Genomic DNA, 15711 nt, shown 5'->3' on the forward strand with positions numbered 1-15711 from the left:
TGCCCTTATCGGATTATCATTTGGAGCATTGTTCCAACTATTCGAAGTTCCATTTTATTTTAAAATTTTAATTTTTATTTAAAATTTTTTTCCTTAAAGTGAAATTATTTTGAAAACTATCGTTGTTTCAGTTTTCTCTAATTTCGGGACGAAATTCCCAAAAGTAGAAAAGACTGTATTCATCATGGATTTTTCGTATTTGTATTTGTTTATGTTTAACCCAATTCGAGAATGTAATTCGGGTCTTTCGTATTAATAAAAACTTGGATTTATTTTTATTTAACTTGGTTTAACATATATTATATTCTTATAACTTGTCAAACAACTCTTAGAAACCCATAAAATCGCTTATTTTGGCTTTAAACGTATTTTATAAAGGGCCATACTATTGGCTGGAAACATATATATGGGAATCACTGAAGTGTTCTCTCATGTAATTTGTGAATGCGAATATTATTTACATTAGCTCAAATGGTTGATAAACTTTCGAAGTTAGACTTTACTATGTTATTAAATGAAAATATAATTGTTCTAGGATTCATATATTAAAGTCATATATGAGATATGCAACTATTAAATGCAGAAAACGAGATGTGATTACTGCCTTAAAGGATAAAGGGTTGGACCCTTAAAATCCTTATTTACCCGACCTTTCTATTGTTTAGAGGGTAGGGTCTCGGGTCCACGTTTCTTCCTAAAAGGGTAAAGGGTCCGGATAGGATATTAAGTAAAAGGGTTGGGTCTTACCCTTTGAACAGTCCGAAAAATGAGTATTAACTTTTGATCAGACTTATCTAATACTCATAATATATGATTATTCGGTCAAGTGGGAGAATGTAAGAATATATATTATATATTTATCAATATGGCCATCATTATCATTTATATAATATTATATCAAAATAATTAAATTATACCATATTATATATTAGTTTGTAATTATTGATGAATCGTATTACCCTTACTAGCTAACAAAGGGTTTCCCCTTAGGTGTATATATGGGAGAGATTAGATTAACATCATAACCTAGTCAAACACACATAAGAAATTCATGTGTCTCCTCTCTCCCGAAAACCGGGTTTCTCTAAAAACCCTAACTCTATCCTTAACTATACATCGATCAAGATGACAAACATGTCGACAACATCATACTTTGCTGCTATTCTATAACAGGTTCATATGTTTAATATTATATTCATGTTTTCTATTACTTACATGAAGAACTGATCAACATTTTGATCTTAAAGGAATCTCAATCTTAAGTGAGAGATAGGCTTACGACTTTAACTTCTTGTTCCAATGTTAGGTTGCTATGATTTTGCTAATGACTCCCCAAATCCCTATTCATGAGCTTTCTCTTGCTGTGCTACTTCCAGTTCACTCACAATCTCACTTTACTGTTCTTGATTCTCGCTATAACACTAAGAAATCGTAACTCGCTAGAGATGAGTTTCAACGTTTAGACTTTGCACTTTTTAATTGATGATCAAAAGACTTGTTCCATTGACCCAAACATTTTAAATAAGTGAGATTGTTTGATAATTTTATTGTTTAATTTTAGTTAATTGTTATTAATCCAAATTTTGCATGTTGTCTGGGTTCCTGTGCAAGACTTGTTCACAAGGGCTTGTCTTTGGTTGCTCCAATTTCTTGAATGAGTTAGTTGAAGAAAGAAATTAGTTAAGTCATTATATTATGTCACCTCAACATAATGTATGCTTTTTTCCATTTAGTTTATTTAAGAAAATTATATACTCATAAAATTTAAAATTTTGTATCTCGTTCTGCCCTTAATCACCAAACTACACTAGTAAAATTATAAATCTATAAATCTTTTTAGCAAAGTTCAAGCACGTCCTTCGTATTTAAGGTTTATTGGAATTTAATAATCTCTATTGACGAGTATTGGTCGATAATAATGCCTATTCATTTTATTACCACTAGCGGTCCCAAATTTAAAAAAGTTGGCTGCCAATGGTCCTTTGTTAAAAAGGACTTAGCAGCGCTATACATTTTTCAGAAATTCAAACTAATGTTTTAGGGTTTTTGATCGGAAGGAGAATACGAGCCAATTGATGTAAAACTTAGCTAGAAACAGTGATCCAAACGACTTGGTTTTTGTTAATTGGAAGTTCAAACACACGAATTAAAGCGTTGTTTCGGCATTTTGGAACACCGTTTCGAACTATGTTTTACATCAATCGACTCGTATCATCCTTCAGATCAAAAGCCCTAAAACATTAGTTTGAAATTCGAAAAAAAGTATAACGTCGTTTAGTCCTTTTTAACGTGGGGGCCATTGGTAACCAACTTTTTTAAAATTGGGACCATTAGTGACGATAAAATAAATAAAGATTATTATCGGTAAATACCAGTTAATTGGAATTATTAAAATCCAATAAACCTATATTTAATAGTGTATATTTATACATTTTCTGCCTTGACAAGGACAGGGTACCCAACACAAGAAGCTCTTTTGTACAACTAGTCCTTTTTCATTCCGAGAATAACACAAATCCTAAAAGTGAGGTGTGAACATATGATCCAGATGCCCTTGCAGAAGAAGAATTCTTATATACCGACATAATAGCTATTTTGGTTTTGATGCTAACGTGAGTGTGTGATATCATTGTAATTAATATAAAATGTGTGCTTATTTACAACCAAATATTTTATATGAACAAGATAATGTTTTTAAATGACTTAGTTTTGCTAATTGAAAAGGATTAGCAGCACAAGTTGTTATCCATTTGTCTTCTATTTCGTTGTAATTTGTTATAAAATTTATATATGAATCTTTAGTCAAAAATGTTTTTGTAGTTAAAAATACATGTTATCGTATTCGGTGACTAAGGCTCAATATCTATACATATATGTATATTAAATAACGAATAAAATTGTTGCCAGATATGTGTTAATGAAAATGTTGTTAGGATTTGTCACACACGCAAAATCAAACAATAACGCGGTTCGTACTAGACTGACCTACATTTACGGGTTAAAACTAAGATAATACTTTTATTGTTATATGTCTCACTAGTGATGAATCACAACTACAATGACATGAATATATACAAGAATTTAACAAACCCACCCCACCCCACCCCTCTATCTCTTACACACATACACACACGTACGCATATATAATCGGTAAATAAATTTTTCTAATGGTCATAAAATGGTGTACTACTTTAGAAAATAATCCAAGTCCATGATAGTTGTATCTATAGAAAACTTTAGCATTTGGATGTTTATTAATTTCTTTTTGTATATTTTTTCTATTACAATAAGGATGAATTCTGTTATGAATATCTATTTAAGATCAAGATTTACCCATCTAGATCTTTCAAGCAAGTGGATGAGCTCTTTGTCAAACTTATTGATAATGTGCCATACTACATGACCATCAAATAGTTAATCTTGTCTAGAGAAAAAATTAATCTTTTGTAGTATAAATACTAGCTCAATGTAAAGGAGAAAATGCACCTCATACATACACATTCATAAGTGATACATTTCACTACTTTCTCTCTTTACTAAATTTTCTGAAGTTCTCAAGTTTTAGCAGTAATCTTGTGTTAATTCTTGAAAAATCATAACACGTTATCAGCATGAGCAGCTTATATCCTAATCAAGAAAGGTATTAGACACAAAGGTATTCATATAAACATCATAAACACTTCTTTAATTTTATACATTATATATATACACACACACATTTTAATAAGTATGTAATCCTAATGTTTATCTTATTTGTGTTTAGTAATAAAATGGCAAACATCGCAAAACTTGAATTTCCGGCTCTTAACATCACCGGAGATAATTATATGCCGTGGACGGCACATGTTAAACGACATCTCAAATCAATGGGTGTTTTGAAAACGATAATGAAGGGAAATAATTGCGAAGAACAAGACAAGGCAAAAGCCGATGTCTTCCTCCACAAACACATTGACGAAATGTTACAATTTATGTATTCAAATTGTGAGGATCCATACGTTTTGTGGAAAGATTTGAAAAGCAGATTTGACCATCAAAGGGAAGTCCTACTTCCCACTGCTAGAGATGAATGGAACAATCTCAGGTTCCAAGATTTCAAAAAAGTAAATGAGTATACCTCTGCTTTGTTCAGAATATGTTCAACGCTCCGATTTTGTGGGCAAACTGTTACTGAGGAGGATATGTTGGAGAAAACTTTCTTCACATTTCATGCATCAAATATAAATTTGCAACAACAATATAGGTTGCAAAATTTTAAAAGATATTCCGATCTAAATTCATTTCTCCTCGTAGTAGAAAAGAATTACGAGCTTTTAATGAAAAATCACCAATCTCGTCCTACCGGATCACTAGCAATCTCAGAAGCAAATGTTGCTACTAATAATGATACTAAAGACTCTGGGAAAAAGTGGGTACGAGGCCGTGGTCGTGGCCATTTTGATAAAAACCATTTTAATGGTCGAAACCGTCTTTTCAAAGGTAATAATAATTACCGAGGCAATTTTCATGGCCGTAGACGTGGTTGTGGCCGTGGTCAAAATCAAAGAACTACCAATTACCACGCTCCACAAAATAACAATTCCAACCAACACAATAAATGGAATGAAGCTGGTAGGTCCGAAAACAATGGCACTTCCTGTTTTAGATGTTGAAGTACAAACCACTGGTCAAAGGCTTGTCGCACAGCTCCACATCTATATGAATTATACCAAGCCTATCTCAAAATAAAAGAGAAGGAAGTGAACCATGTGGATAACTTTGATGATCTCGGTGTTGAGCTGAACACTGCAGACTTTGATGTGGAACTCTGAAACAAATGTTGCTTGACCACAATATATGCAACAACTAAGTGTGTTTCCTGCTATCTTTAATTATGCGTTTTATCTTTATTTATGTGTTTTCCTTCATGTACTGTTTGTTTTTCGATTAAATAAAGTTCTAATTAAAATATCATAATGTCTTCATTATACACTTATTATTTTTTTAATACTTTCAAGATTAAAATGAACATCAGTGGAGCACAAGATCAAACAAATGAAGAAGATATATGTATAGCGGATAGTTGAGCCACACATACTATACTTAAATCGAAAAAATATTTTTATGAAATGAAACCAACAAAAGGGATCGTGAATACAATATCAGGTCCTACAAACTTGATAGAAGGAATGGGAAAAGCTAATTTAGCTTTACCAAATGGTACAAAGCTCATTATAGAAAATGCTTTGTTTTCCCCAAAATCAACAAGAAATTTGTTGAGTTTCAAAAACATATATCTTAATGGATATGATACTCAATTAAAGACTGTTGGTAATGAAAAATATTTGCATATCATAAGCAAAGATCATATATTGGAAAAATTGCCAATGCTCCATTCTGGTTTACACTATACACATATTAATGTGCCACAAGCACATATGGCAGTCAAAGAAAATTTTTGTTATCCTGAGACATTTAATTTATGACATGACAGATTAGGCCATCCAGGATCTACAATGATGAAAAGAATAATTGAGAATACTCATGGGCATCCGTTGAAATATCAAAAGATTCCACAATCGGATAAAATTCCTGTGTGTACATCTTGTTCTCTTGGAAAATTAATTCCAAGGCCTTCGCCTGTAAAAGTTGAAAAGGAATCACCTGTATTTCTTGAAAGAATTCAAGGAGATATATGTGGACCAATTCATCCAGCATGTGGACCATTTAGATACTTCATGGTTTTAATAGACGCATCAAGTAGATGGTCTCATGTCTCTTTGTTATCAACTCGTAATATAGCTTTTGCTAAATTTCTTGCACAAATTATTAAATTACGAGCACATTTCCCTGATTATACTATTAAAAGGGTGAGACTTGATAATGCTGGTGAATTTACATCACATGCTTTTAACGATTATTGCATATCTGTGGGAATTATAGTCGAGCACCCCGTTGCTCATGTGCACATACAAAATGGCTTAGCTGAATCGTTGATTAAATGTCTACAGTTAATAGCTAGACCATTAATAATGAGAATAAAACTTCTTGTGTCTGTTTGGGTTCATGCAATTTTACATGCTGGCTCATTAATTCGTGTGAGACCAAGTGCAAATCATAAATACTCTCCTCTACAACTTGCCTCTGGCCAACAACCTGATATATCCCATATTAGAATTTTTGGGTGTGCAGTGTATGTTCCTATTGCACCACCACAACACACAAAAATGGAACCTCAAAAAAGGTTGGGAATATATGTTGGGTACGAAATGGCTTCCATCATAAGATATCTTGAACCCTTAACGGGTGATGTATTTACAGCACGTTTTGCTGATTGTCGTTTTAATGAGGCATTTTTCCTTGCATTAGGGGGAAAAAGAAAAAACAAGAAAATGATGTCTCATGGTATGTACCTGCATTGTTACATCTTGATCCAAGGACTAAACAATGTGAGACAGAGGTTCAAAAAATAATGCATCTACAAAAAATTGCAAATCAATTGCCTGATGCATTTATTGATACAAACAGAGTTACTAAATCTCACATACCAGCTGCTAATGCCCCAGCTCAAATTGAGATTCCAAATAATCAAGTAGATAACAAAATGGCTCATGAATCTCATAAACGTTTAAAATGTGGAAGACCAACCGGTTCAAAGGATAAAATCCTCGAAAAAGAAAAACTCTTAAAAAGGAAGTTAATCACAAAGTGAATGATCTTGATGAAACATTGAATACTAAAAACTCCCATGATGTCACACCCTGACTAGCACAATGCAGAAGCATAAAACGGGAATGTAACAGAAACCTCTGGTATCAACGCATTGTTTATAAAGAAACATTACAAACTAATTTACAATATATTACATTTCTTTGTTCTATCATTGTTTACAGTCTAGGTGATACAAACAAAACTAGTTCGTTAACTATACGTTCTTACTACTAACACCCTTGCCTATATTCACATAGCATCAACCACACACCTTGGGCAAGTAACAGATCACCAAATCATTCCGATTTAGGTACACCTTAAAAGCAGTTTAAAACGGGTCAACTACTAGAGTTGGTGAGTTTCACGAGTTTCAAGAAAACAGTAATGAGTATTCACAAGTTAACACTTGTAATCATGAAATAAGTATGTATGTATGTAAATGATGTAATTATGCTAAGCTACAGTGAAGCCTTGACTGTATGTGCTGCGTGCATCCATTTCCCACGCTCAATCAACCACTGTGGCCCCTTCCAGCCCACAACATGCCCTGGTAGCTATGTCTAACACTACATAACCTGTTTGTATAAATATGGTCATGTGCAAACGGCGCTATGTGACACGGCAACCAGGCCGATTCCGTTTGGGTTTGTCAAACCAATAGTACTATTCACAAGCCACCGGCTCGAAGTTAATCACTGTGATCGTGGGGACTTTCGTGTGTTAGCACTTAGATAATTCACATCAATACATGTTTCAGGTATGTATATGTAATCAAACATGCTTTTCACCCCAAAAGTTTGTAAAATTGTTTAAAGAATGGGGTCATGAAACTCACGGTTTAGTAGATAATCAGTACTGTATCAGCTCGTGGTTTGTTCGGTCCGCTATCAGTAGTTCCTATAATCAATATTATAATAATATTAATATTTTAATATTATTATAATCTCAATACTAAAATGGGCTGTATAACTAATCTGGGTATAGCTGGAACGCCTAGAAAGTGGCAATAGGCTTAGGTTGTGATGTTGTTCAATGTCTAATACTTAAAACCGAACTTGTTCGTTTTCCCAGCTAGGCCAAGTTGTTCGTTTACGCGTTCAGAAAAAAATTTGGGGAAATAAGCTTGGGTAAATGCGTTGGTTAATAAAATGATTAAGTTATAAAGAAAGATCACATATTGGGGTCTCGGATTAGCCACGGGGCTCGTTTCTGTTTATTCAGTTTGACTTAAAAAGAAACGCGCACAATCCATCCGGATTGTCCAGGGTTCTCATAGAAAAGTTTGTTTTTACTTAATTAGTCCAAAAATATAATTTTTGATTACTCTTGGTGTTTTGATATTTCCGCAGGTTCGTTAATCGCGAACTTGCCGGTTTTTATAAAAACTGAATTTGTTTAATATTCAAATTAGCATAATTAATTAACCGTTAATCATTAAATTATGAAAATTTAGCCACTTATCAATTAAAATATGTAGAATTTTATAAAAATATTTCTGGAATTATTTACGGATTTATTAATTTATAAAAATTCATTTTATCAGCTATATTTCGCCTGAAAATCGTCCGTTTACCCCAAACAATTTCCAAAAATTCCACAAAAATTCCTGAATACTCAAACCATATCCCAAAACAACCTGTATCAATTCTAGAATGTAAAAAGCTAGTGCTATATTCTTTTCGACCCAAATTCGGCTATAAAAATTCACATGAACGCACATACACAAAACAAATTTAGATTTCTTCAAATGATCCCCAAATTCATATGTGATCAAAATACATCAAATCTATTTTTCCCAGAAAAAATTCATAATTTTTGAAGTATTTTAGCTATTTTTCCCAAATAAACGTCCCAATTCGGTAATAAATTCGCCAAATATTCTCAGATGGTCGAAAAATTACCAAATATAAAAAGGGACTCATTGACATGGTCCCTGATGTTCTTGCAAAATTTTAAGGCCTAATAATATGCACATCACAACCTTAACCTAAACAGCCCGTAAGCGAGTGTTTCGGCATTACCTTAGTGGTTTTGGTTCGTTTCCGCCTTTTTAATCAACTTTTCAAGCTCTTGTGCTCCTATGTAGGCTAGGTACAGGTCCTATATCACAAACCAACCAGGTTTCATTAATAGAACAACCCTTTAACTTAGGGTTTCGGCTGGTGCACAAAAACAAACTTTTGAACCGTAAAAACGCCGTTTCAACCCTTTAATCCGTGTTTATGGCCAAAAAAACTATCAAAACAGGTTCCTTACCATGTGTATGATCAAAACATGTTTATGGACCACTTTTAGGGTTTTTACATGGTTAGAAATGATTTTTAGCAATTAAGACATGTTTTTATGGTATTAATCAAGGTTAAACAAGTTTAAAAGCTACTTATTTAAGTTGTTACCTTAGGGTTTTGGAAGATTTCTGGAAAAATAACTTGCAGCTGCTTGGACTCCAGTTTTTATCAAGTGGAATGAATAAAAAGCTTAGGTAACAAGTTTTATAAAAAAAATGGGGGTGGGGTTTACTAGGCCGATCGGAAGTCCTTATGGGCCCATTTTGGGCTGTTTTGGCCTAATGATCTGGTTATACAAGCCCAAACACGAAAAGCCCAGTCCAAATTCAGTTCGGGTTCGGTTTCTGGCGCGAAAAACTTATCGGGTGTGTTAAACAGTGTGAAAACGAGTGTTTTTCGGCTAGTTTTGAGTAAAATTATAAAAACATACTATATGTTTGTAAAAATCAAAAATATTTTCACGGATCGCTTAAAACATTTCAAATAAGTTTTTGGTAATTCTTTTTCAGCTTAACGGACTTGGTTTGTAACTATCTTTCGCGTTTAAATCTATAGCGAGTAGTTAAACGAGCATGTTTTCGTTTAACTTGTTTGTTATCGAACTAAGGCCATATTACTTATATTTTAGCTTGTATTAAATGTATATCACTTATAGATGGCCCCCCGAGATATCTGGGTCATAAACCGACCCGTTCGGTTAATCGTTCGTTTGTTACGCAAAAGACGTTTATTTACTTAATCGGTAAATACGTACTGAGGTGTACCTTGTTTTGTCTCAAATGTCACATTCTCCCCCCGTTAGAAAATTTCGTCCCCGAAATTTGATTATTCAACTTTGTCTTTGTTTGGAAACAAGTGCGGGTATTTCTTTTTGAATTCGGATTTCCGCTCCCACGTGGATTCGGATCCCCGTTCTGAATTCCACCGAACTTTGACTAGAGAGATTTTGTTGTGTCTTAATTGTTTTATTTTTTTCTCTAATATTTCCACCGGTACTTCAACGAAATTCAGTTTTTCGTTTATGTTTAAGTCTTTTAATGGCACGATTTCGGTTTCGTTAGTAAGACACTTTTTCAGGTTTGATACGTGAAAGACATCGTGAATAGAACTCAACTCCAAAGGTAATTTCAGTCGGTAGGCTACAGGGCCGATCTTAGAAATTACTTCATACGGCCCAATGTATCGCGGAGCTAGTTTACCGGTTTTACCGAATCGAATGACGCCTTTCCACGAGGATACTTTCAGAAAAACTTTGTCGCCTATTTCAAAGGATAACGGCTTTCTACGAACATCAACCGTAGCTTTTCTGTCGATCTCGGGCGATTTTCAATTTATTAGAAATTTTACGAATTTTATCGGTGGTTTCTTGAATCAAGTCAGATCGAGTAATTAGAGTGTCTCCGACTTCAGTCCAGCACAAGGGTGATATACATTTCTGTCCGTACAGCGCTTCATATGGCGCCGCTTGAATGCTACTGTGATAGTTATTGTTGTACAAAAATTCAACCAGTGGAAGATGTTGATCCTAGTTTCCACCGAAGTCTAGTACACAAGCGCGAAGCAAATCTTCTAAGGTTGAATGGTTCGCTCAGATTGACCGTCGGTTTGGGGATGGTAGGTGGTACTTAGGTCAATTCAGGTTCCCAAAGCTTCATGTACGGCTTGACAGAAACGAGAGGTGAAATGGCTATCTCGATCAGAAATAAATGAAACGGGTACGCCGTGTCGGGATACGATTTCATTTATGTAAAGGTGAGCAAGTTTTTCAGTTGTGTAAGTGGTTCGGATTGGAAGGAAGTGTGCGGATTTGGTTAGTCGGTCAACTATCACCCATGTTGCATCGTTTCCTCGGGAAGTTTTAGGGAGGTGGGTTACAAAATCCATGGTAATTTGTTCCCATTTCCATTTTGGTATTTCCGGTTGGTGCAACATTCCCGAAGGTTTTTGATATTCAGCCTTAACCCTCGCACAGGTTAAACATTTACTGACGTACGTGGCTATATCCCTCTTCATACCGGGCCACCAATAATACTCCTTCAAGTCCTTGTACATCTTATCTGTTCCTGGGTGAATGGAGTATTTGGACTTATAGGCTTCGTCCATGATTAAGTCACGCAGATTGCTGAAAGTGGGAATCCAAACTCGGTTTTTGTAGTATAGAATTTCGTCAGTTCTTTCTTCAAAGTTTTGTTCGGTCCCATGCAAGTTTACATTTTCCAAGTGATCTCCTTTCAGAGCTTCGTTTTGAGCAATACGAATTTGTTCGGTGAGTCTGGTTTGGACAATCATTCCAAGTGCTCGGACCCGTAGTGGTTTGATCCTGTCTTTTCTGCTCAAAGCATCTGCTACTATATTAGCCTTGCCCGGATGGTATCGAATCTCACAGTCATAATCGTTCAACAGCTCTAGCCATCTCCTCTACCTCATGTTTAGTTCTTTCTGGTCGAAAATATGCTGTAGGCTCTTGTGGTCGGTGTATACTGTACATTTGGTGCCATACAAATAGCGCCTCCAGATCTTAAGTGCGAAAATAACCGCGCCCAGTTCCAAATCATGGGTGGTATAATTCTTCTCGTGCACCTTTAACTGTCGGGAAGCATAAGCTATGACTTTATTTCTTTGCATTAGTACGCATCCCAACCCTTTTCGGGACGCGTCGCAATAAACTACCAGATCATCAGTTCCCTCTGGAAGACTCAGTATCGGGGCTTGGCATAGTATATGTTTCAGCAATTGAAAAGCCGCTTCTTGATCTTCTCCCCATACATAAGCACGATCTTTTTGAGTCAAAAGGGTTAGAGGTTGGGCTATGCTCGAAAAGTTAGCAATAAAGCGCTGATAATACCCAGCTAAACCCAAAAATATACGAATTTCTTTCGGTGACTTTGGGGCTTGCCAATTTTTGATGGCTTCAATCTTACTCGGGTCTACATGGCTACCGTGTCGGTTAACAACATGCCCTAAAAATTGTACCTCTTGTAGCCAAAATTCACACTTTGATAATTTGGCATACAACTTTTCTTGCCTCAGCAACTCCAAAATGGTTCGTAAGTGCTGATCGTAGTCCTCTTTGGTTTTCGAATATATCAAAATGTCATCAATAAACACGATAACAAATTTGTCAAGGTATGGTTTACAAACCCGATTCATAAGATCCATGAAAATTGCAGGAGCATTAGTTAGTCCGAACGGCATAACTAGGAATTCGTAGTGGCCATAACGAGTTCGGAACGCCGTTTTAGACACATCTTCCTCTTGAATTTTAACTTGGTGGTAACCGGATCGAAGGTCAATTTTCGAGAAATAGTTTGCCCCTTGAAGTTGGTCAAATAAGTCATCTATTCGTGGAAGAGGGTATCGGTTTTTGATGGTAACTTTGTTTAATTCCCGGTAATCGATACACATTCTGAAACTTCCATCTTTCTTCTTTACAAACAATACTGGTGCTCCCCAAGGAGAATAGCTAGGACTTATGAAGCCCTTATCTAATACCTCCTGTAATTGGTTAGATAATTCTTGCACTTCAGAGGGTGCCAGTCGATAAGGTGCCTTAGCAATGGGGGCTGATCCTGGAATTAAGTCTATGCGGAATTCAACCTGTCGGTTCGGTGGTAATCCAGGTAGATCATCGAGAAAGACATCGGGGTATTTACGTACAACGGGAATCTCTTCTATGCATTTCTCATCAGGGTTCTTTATAGTCACGTTTGCCAAGAATGCTATACAACCTTGGTGTAAACATTTCAACACTTTGAGATGAGACACGAGAGGTAACATCGAACCAGAATTCTCTCCCTGTACCACAATCACCTCACCATTCGAAAAGGGAATTTTAACTATCTTATCGTTACACACAATCTCCGCCTAATACTTGGTTAACCAGTCCATGCCGACAATAACATCAAAACTTCCTAACTCTACCGGGAGTAGTTCAATAAGGAATGGGTGGTCATTAAGAATAATGGAACAGTTTTGGACTATTTGGTTGACAGTTATAGAGTTACCATTAGCGAGTTCTATAGTATAAGGATTTGTTAGTTCACTAACTGGCATATTACCCAGGGATACAAAGCTAATGGAAACAAAGCTTCTATCGGCACCAGTATCAAATAATACAGAAGCATATTGATCAGAACCAACAAATGTACCTGTTACTACGTTCGGGTCCTGTCGTGCTTCTCCTGACCTAATAACGAACGCGCGTCCCCGAGGCGCACTTGAAGTTGATGCTTGGTTCGGTCTAGCAACCATTCTTTGATTCAGCTTAGGGCAATTTCTTCTAATATGATCCGTACTGCCGCATTCATAGCAGGCACTGTAGGTTGCTGCTGTTGAAGTTTGTTGGATAGGTTGTTGGCGGATTGGCTGAGGTCTAGGTGGCTGTGGATGACGAGGTTGAGTTGTTTGGGTTGGTCGGCTCACAACTTCTGCACCTGCTCTGCAATTAGGGGCATAATGCCCAGTTCGACCACATTTATGGCATACCGGCAATCTACACTCTCCCACGTGATGGTAATTACATCTGTCACACTTTGGCAAGGGTCGCTTGTACCTGTCTTGCTTCGTATCTGAACCGGTTATAGCATAATTTCTTATTGTCGGACGTGCACATTTGCTTGATTGTCCTCCTTGTGATCTTGTCCCGTAGTCAGTTCGTTTCATTCCCGTTGATTCCCCGGCCATTTTCAATACTCCACTCCTTACCAAGTCAAAAGTTACAATGCCGGTTTGATTCACGGCATTCTCAAACGATGTATGACCAATAGCATTCACCAAACTCCTCACTTCCGGGGCTAAACCCCAAATATAGCGTTCAATTCGTTTGTTTTCAGGAGTTACTAACCATGGTACTAAGCGAGCCAGTTCGTTGAAACGGTTCGTGTATCCCAAGTGATCCGCTCCTTTCATTTCCAGGCTCCAGAGTTCATGTTCTAATCTTTGAATTTCGTTTCTTGGGCAGAAATGTTCCAGCATCAGTGTTTTAAGTTCGGCCCAAGTCATATGATTAACCGTATCTTGCCCTCTTATCTGGACAGTAGTGTTCCACCACATCAAAGCATGATCTGTAAACGTAGAGGCAACGTACTTGACAATGTTTTCAGGTGGACAATTGCTGATATTGAGGACAGATTCAGTCTTTTCGATCCATTTAATCAGCCTGTTTGGCCCTTCGATACCTTTAAATTCGATCGGTTTACGAGCCATAAAGTTTTGATCGAATATTCCCTTCGAGGGGGATTAGGGTTGTTATTGTTATTGTTTGGGTTCGGTGGGGGATTATTGTTGTTGACATTATTTGCATCAGGTGGGGAATTATTTGTATTGGTAGGGGCATTTGTATTAGGTGGGGGATTGTTATTTGTAACTGTTTCACTATTGGTTAGGGGAGCATTATTGATTGGTTGTTGGTTTGTTTGTATATTGGCATTAACACCAGTAGTTACTTGTGTTACAATAAGTGGAATTACTGCCTGCATTTGCCGAGCAATGATCTCGGCTATTTCTGCCTCAGTCATAGGATTTGCTTTCTTTGGGGCCATTCTATAATGACAAACAAATTTAAGCCAATTAATACTAATTCCAGTCTACGTCACTGTGTAATAATAATCACAATAAATGTTGTATAGGTAAACCAGATAACATACTGACATTTCACAAATTTTTTTGTACATCAATAATAAAAGGTACATAGGCTTAGCCTGATAAAGGCCAGTGCTTGCATGTATATATCAAAATCTGTCACTAAGTGATTGTTAGACTTAACCCTATAAGGGTTAGTGCTTGTGATAATGTACAAAATTGTGCCCCATGTTAACATAACATACTACTATATACATACATGGAATATCAAAAGATCACGTACACATATCTTTAACATTCTGCATTTATCTGTACAAACGATAGACTAACCACAAACATATAAACAACAACACTGTGATCATCCAGTAACAGTTCCACAGTCGAACTGTCACCCTATCCAAACACCAACGGTGGTAGGCATCTAATTGCTGCAAGTTCAGTACTATCTGCTGTAACGTCGATAAGCACTAGATCACGTCCCTCCTTTCCTGGTTAATATTAGCTATGGCTATCGAGTGGTCTACCACACGGTCAGTCAGGACAGCCATCCAAGAGTTGTTTCCTGCGTTTGGGAGGTCAGGGCGAAGGGTTGGTATACTCAATGAACGTGAAGATGAAGTATCCGCCCTAGGACGTGAAGGTCCTCCCCGCCAGTGGGTTGATCTAAATGGAATCGAGGTAGGGTCAATCGGGGTTACCCGAATACGAGCAGTCTGTCGGACTCGTGCAGTAGCTGAAGTCGTCGGCGACAGGTGTATAGGTGGAATGGGTGATCTGGCTACTCTAGCAGGTGAACGATACTAACTGTTAACTTCATTTTGATCCCTGCGTGGTGACCTGGGTGGATAGCTATCGCATCTGTAGCCGGACAGATCAGGCACATTTCTGGGTAGCTCTCTACAAATAACTTCTTCTTCCACCTCTTCCTCCTCCTCCTCCGGTTCCTCTTCTGGGTCCTCCTCTTTTGAATCCTCCTCGGATTCCTCTTCTGGATCCTCCTCCTCTGATTCTTCCTCGGGATCCTCCTCAACAGTGATCACCGGTTCTTCTTCCGGTACATAATCGTTATTCCTTGACATGACTCTGCACAAAGGTTAGTTATAAGAATAATATCTATTACTATCGCTAACTATTGTCGAGGAGATTAATTAAT

General features: G+C 36.7%; 1 protein-coding gene across 1 annotated transcript; it reads left to right on the plus strand.

Annotated features, from left to right (window-relative positions):
* Nucleotides 1–3770: 3770 nt before the first annotated feature.
* LOC143548202 (uncharacterized) lies at nucleotides 3771–4811 on the plus strand. The gene is made up of 2 exons (XM_077039435.1): nucleotides 3771–4611; nucleotides 4732–4811. The coding sequence occupies exons 1-2, from the start codon at nucleotides 3771–3773 to the stop codon at nucleotides 4809–4811; spliced, it is 921 nt and encodes a 306-aa protein (XP_076895550.1).
* The last annotated feature ends 10900 nt before the right edge of the window (nucleotides 4812–15711 follow it).

The sequence above is a fragment of the Bidens hawaiensis genome, unplaced genomic scaffold, assembly GCF_021521415.1.
Source record: "Bidens hawaiensis isolate Kalapana, Puna unplaced genomic scaffold, B.hawaiensis_p1.1 tig00000935_1, whole genome shotgun sequence".
Classification (NCBI taxonomy): Eukaryota; Viridiplantae; Streptophyta; class Magnoliopsida; order Asterales; family Asteraceae; genus Bidens; species Bidens hawaiensis.